General features: G+C 37.8%; 1 protein-coding gene across 2 annotated transcripts; it reads left to right on the top strand.

Moving 5' to 3' along the window:
- The first annotated feature begins 679 nt into the window (after nucleotides 1-679).
- On the top strand, nucleotides 680-4,752 carry LOC135609087 (uncharacterized). 2 transcript variants are annotated; one of them, XR_010485679.1, is made up of 4 exons: nucleotides 680-789; nucleotides 932-1,097; nucleotides 1,215-1,307; nucleotides 4,607-4,752. XR_010485679.1 is itself a non-coding variant. In XM_065102177.1 (3 exons), exons 1-3 carry the CDS (start codon nucleotides 762-764, stop codon nucleotides 1,252-1,254), a joined length of 234 nt encoding a protein of 77 aa, XP_064958249.1. In that variant the 5' UTR covers nucleotides 680-761; the 3' UTR covers nucleotides 1,255-1,836. The 2 variants fall into 2 exon arrangements, 1 of the variants encoding a protein (XP_064958249.1); XM_065102177.1 differs by lacking the exon at nucleotides 4,607-4,752 and having other exon boundaries at nucleotides 1,215-1,836.
- The last annotated feature ends 167 nt before the right edge of the window (nucleotides 4,753-4,919 follow it).

A 4,919-nucleotide genomic window follows, 5' to 3' on the forward strand; every position in this document is an offset into this window, starting at 1 on the left:
TAGGTGTTCAATAAATAGTTTTAATGTTTCATTAAAAAAAAAGAGGAAAAGGTTATAATTTAGCTTAAATTGATCAAAAATAAAAAAAAAAGAGAAAAATTCAGCTTTTAAGGTTCAAAAACTGAAAATAAGTCCTTTAATGTTCGAAAAATAGAAAAATATTTCATAAAAATTTTAAAATTTATGAAAAAAATTGTAATTATATGGATTTTAAACAGGGTTACACTGTTTTTGAATAGGACACAAAAATAATATAAGCCCATTCAAAAACAGTGTAATTGAAATTAAAAAAAGGTAGATATATTTTAAAACTTTATAAAATCACCTCTGATAATATTCAACTATATTATCGACCCAAATTAGTTCTAGAATCACTTTAGATTGATCAAAAATAAAAAAGAGAAAGTCTTAGGCTAAATTCAACCTTTTAAAAATTATCCAAAAAATTTGTTGGGCCATTAATTATCTAAAAATATCCAAATAAGTAATATTAAAAATATCAAAAAAGGAAAACCTAAGAACAGCTTCCGTCTGAAGTTGTTGGGCCATTAATTCCAAATGGTTGACCACGTTCAACAATTTGGAATTGGGCTTTGGGCCGAAGGGTCTGATTCGTAGTTGGGCTCACTAAGAGTCCCAATTCCGCGGCGAAAACACTTTTTCTCCGACACAACTGCGAGCAAGCGGCGGCAGCATCGAACGCCGAACTCCCTACTCGAACTTCGGCTGCCGCTCAACGCGGCCCAACCGACTCCGGTAACATGCCGATATCCAACCGCAACCGGACCGGTAAGACCTGCTTCATCTCTTTGCTCGTCGTCGATTGGGCTTTGCTTGATGTGGAAGTCTTCGACAAGCGAGAGAAAGTAGAAGAGGTTTTTGATGTGGACCTTTTGTAATGTCTGATGAAGCATCGATTAACCGCGTGCAGTGACACTGTCGAAGACGAAGAAGAAGGGGAGGAAACACAAGGAAGCGGTGGCGAACGCGATCAAGCAGGCGCTGGAGGATTCCGACTCCTCCTATGTGTTCACGCTCCAGAACATGAGGAATCAGAGGTTGAAGGAGTTCAGGGAGCGACTCAAATCCACCAGCAGGTTTTGTGATTAGGTTTTACCAGGAGAAACAATGGCTGAGCCAGTTGTTCTTGAATTTGATTTTATGTTGTCATATTATACTTCATTTGATGTTCGAACATTATGTTACTTTGGTAGGTTCTTTCTTGGGTCGAACAAAGTCATGCAGATAGCCTAAGGGCGATCCATAGCCGATGAAGTGAAAAGCCCCGCGTTTGTAAACTTTCTAAGGTGCATTTTCATGTTCTTCCCCTTTTAAACTTTGTCATTGTTATTTGGTAGAGATTTCATGACTTTTTATCATTGTTCATGCAAGCCAATCTGTATACTGTATCTGGACTAATCTTGTCAACGAGGAGGTTCAAAGGTCGTAGTCCTGGATATTTGTTTCAATATACTTGTTCAATCTTTTGTGTCTATATGTGCTTCTTCATTGGACATCCTGGTTATAATGGGTTCATGTCGAGGTGGGGTGCCATTGTACCCTTCCAAGACCATTCTGTAGCAGTTGCGGAAGCCTTGCACACTGGCTGCCCTTGGGACACTTAACCTACTGCTTTGGTTAAATAGCTATGCTGCATTATGCAGACATTGAAGGTCACTTCAGATTTTAGGTGTATGCAGCTGTCTGTCCCACCAAAGGCTTGTGTTGGCAGCATTCTTGAGTTATGGAGTTATGTCATAATGCAAATGCATTTTAGACCTCTTTATTTTGTTTCTACGTTCTGCTATTTGTTTGTTGACTTTTTTTTTTGGGTTCTTCCAACCACCGCTACTATATTATATGCTAAATTGTAACAAACAACTGCATTTATATACATGATCTGCCACATTCCCACATGCATATGATCTATCTTTCTTGTCTTTCCTTTTATGGTACCATTTGATGCGATTGCTGATTGTTTTATGAGTCTTTTGTTCTCTCCCTGTGTTAAGGTAGCTTACTGATATTGAAATCTCTTATTGTGCGATTGCTATGGATTGATGTTGGCGACTGTCGATGTTTTCTAAGTTGTCTTAGATGGTAAAACTCAATTCAATTGCCACCTTTGCTATGATCAAGTTTGCCAACTATCAGCTTTCGAGGATAAAATGGTCCTTTTCTATTTTCCTATATTTTTTTAAAAAATAAGTGGAAGTCTAGCCCTAACTACGATTCAGTTTGAACCAAAACCGAAAAATAATCGAGCCAAGGTGAAACTAGAATCCAACCAGTCCGACAATTCATTAGTTTCAAATCAAACTGGCCTGAATGATTTGATTTCGATTCTCAAATTTGGCAAACGTAGTTCCAAAATTTGATAGTTCCAGTTCGGGTTCGAACTACTAATTCCATGATTTTAAATTATTTTTTTAATTATTCAAAAATATATTTTAAGTCATTTTAAATTAAAAAATAACAAAAAAATTGGTGATTCGAGTCGAACCGATCAAACCGGAACTGGAAACCACCGAACCACTAGTTCTGTGATTTTAAATTATTCAAAAATATACTTATGAAATTTTTCATATTTAAGTTATTTTTAACTTGATAAATAATTAAAAAATTAGCGGTTTGAATTGGACTATTTTCGATTGCTGGTTTTGAAAAGCCGAAACCAACTTAAATCATTGGTTTAGGAATCGTGACGAGGGCTAGTGGAGTCTAAACCCTCACCCTAAATTACTCAAAAGAAAATGAGAAAATTTTTAAGGAATTAAATTTGGTTTCAAGTTTTTTTAGCTAAGTGAAAAGTAAATTCTGGTGTCCATTGAAATCCAACCAAATTATCTCTAAGGTACCAATTATGATGTTAGTATCCTATATGGTCTTAGAGTTAATGGCTTATTTTTATTAAGTGAAAGCAAAACCTTGGCAAACTTTCGGAATTGCATCAGTCATATTGTTGGGAGAACAAAACACGAGAGAGTTGGCTGTGTGCTATATATCAGTGACAAGAGAACAATACACATTAAGTCATGACTTTGTTGTGGGTCGCTACTGATAGAAATAATAGAAGATAAGAACAATATAATATAAGAAGCTTTATTATAGAAATGAAATAGCTTTAGCTTGAATACATTAACATGTTCCTATCCTATTTATAGGATTAAGAGGGAGGATTTTCCTCAACAGAATAGAGGATTTTCCTCACAGAATAGATAAGATTTCCTCATATAGTGGGAAAATCTTATCTTCTATCATGCCCCCGCAAGATGGTGCTCCTGACAAGGATACCAATCTTGGATCGGTAAGAAAGAGACTTCGTGAGTAAGATAAGTGTAGATCGCTGCTGCTATTGCTGCGATTGCTGTTGTTGTGATGGCACAGGCGTTCCCTTCATTCTTCTTAAGTCTGCCGAATGTTGACAGATCAGCGAAGACTACCGCGGTGAGGAAGATGAGGATTGACCACGGAGCCTCTTAGGAATGCAACGGCATTGGTCGCTGGCCGAAGGGTGAAGCTTCACTTTTCTCAGCGACGTTGGTCGCTTGCCGAAGGCAAGAGCGAAGCTTCGCTTTTCTCAACGACGTTGGTCGTGGTTGCGATTACGACGGCTGCGACGGTAGAGAAGAAATCTACAGCAATGTTGCAGTGATGCTACTACAGCAAAGGAGGAAACTGCAACAGAGGAGGAAGCTGTAGTAGAAGAGGAAACTGTAGCAGAAGAGAAAGGAAAATAGCTACAACGACGAAGAAAGGTGGGGCAGTGCTGATGAGCAGCACTAGAGATGCCGTAGCGGAAGGGAACGGACGTTGGCGCAAAGTGGCAACACCAATGATGAATTGGCAGCGAGAAGAGAGCTTGCTCTAGGCAAGCGGCTCTGATACCATGATAGAAATAATAGAAGATAAGAACAATATAATATAAGAAGCTTTATTATAGAAATGAAATAGCTTTAGCTTGAATACATTAACATGTTCCTATCCTATTTATAGGATTAAGAGGGAGGATTTTCCTCAACAGAATAGAGGATTTTCCTCACAGAATAGATAAGATTTCCTCATATAGTGGGAAAATGTTATCTTCTATCAGCTACATGGGTCCTTTCTGTTGTTGAGCTCAGCAAGAGGGCTGTGTTAGTAAATAATCCTACTCTCTGGTTCTCACGTAACTTAATGTATCTAATCATGTGTTTTTGGTCTGTACTTGCATCTTCCCGACACCTTCACACTGAAGTGACTCAGTGCACATCGTTGGTCCTTCTCCGGATATGTCCAGTCCACATTAGATTATTTATGTTTATTATTATAATCTTGCATGTGTATTTCCTTTTTCTTTTTTTGTTTTCTTGCATGCTCAGTTATGACAGTGATAAGGTATCAAGATTAAGAGGATCCTCCATGTTTTACTCATGAATTTTAATTAGTCTTTACAACAGTGAAATTGTACTTTTTAAAGAGGTGTTCTTATGCAGAGTGTTTCAAGAATATGATTTTGCAAGGACAGTAAATGTGGCTACCGAAAAGGTCTTTGTAGCTCCTGTCGCTGTAACAAGGTGTTTTTGTTCAATCATACCCATGAATTTTGTGTAAATTCTTATTGCAGGTTGAACTAAAAGAGGGTCCGCTGGAGCAGTTCACACATGAAATGGAGCCATATCTCCGCAAGCAGGGTCTCCCAGTTCGCTTAAAAAAAAGGTCTGGAAGCTTCTGTCATATGCTGATACTGTATATGTTCTAATAATTAGGAAACTAAAAGAAAAGAAGTGATTTTGCAGGATGTAACTGATCTTGGAGATGTTTCCTCTTCATATCTTTAATGCAGGCAGGAGTCATAGTGACTTGGTTGTATGTGAACAAGGAATGCCGTTGTCTTCTGAATCAGCTCGAAATCTACTAACGTGTCTGATACTACTAGA

The sequence above is a fragment of the Musa acuminata genome, chromosome BXJ2-4 (genome assembly GCF_036884655.1).
Source record: "Musa acuminata AAA Group cultivar baxijiao chromosome BXJ2-4, Cavendish_Baxijiao_AAA, whole genome shotgun sequence".
Classification (NCBI taxonomy): domain Eukaryota; kingdom Viridiplantae; phylum Streptophyta; class Magnoliopsida; order Zingiberales; family Musaceae; genus Musa; species Musa acuminata.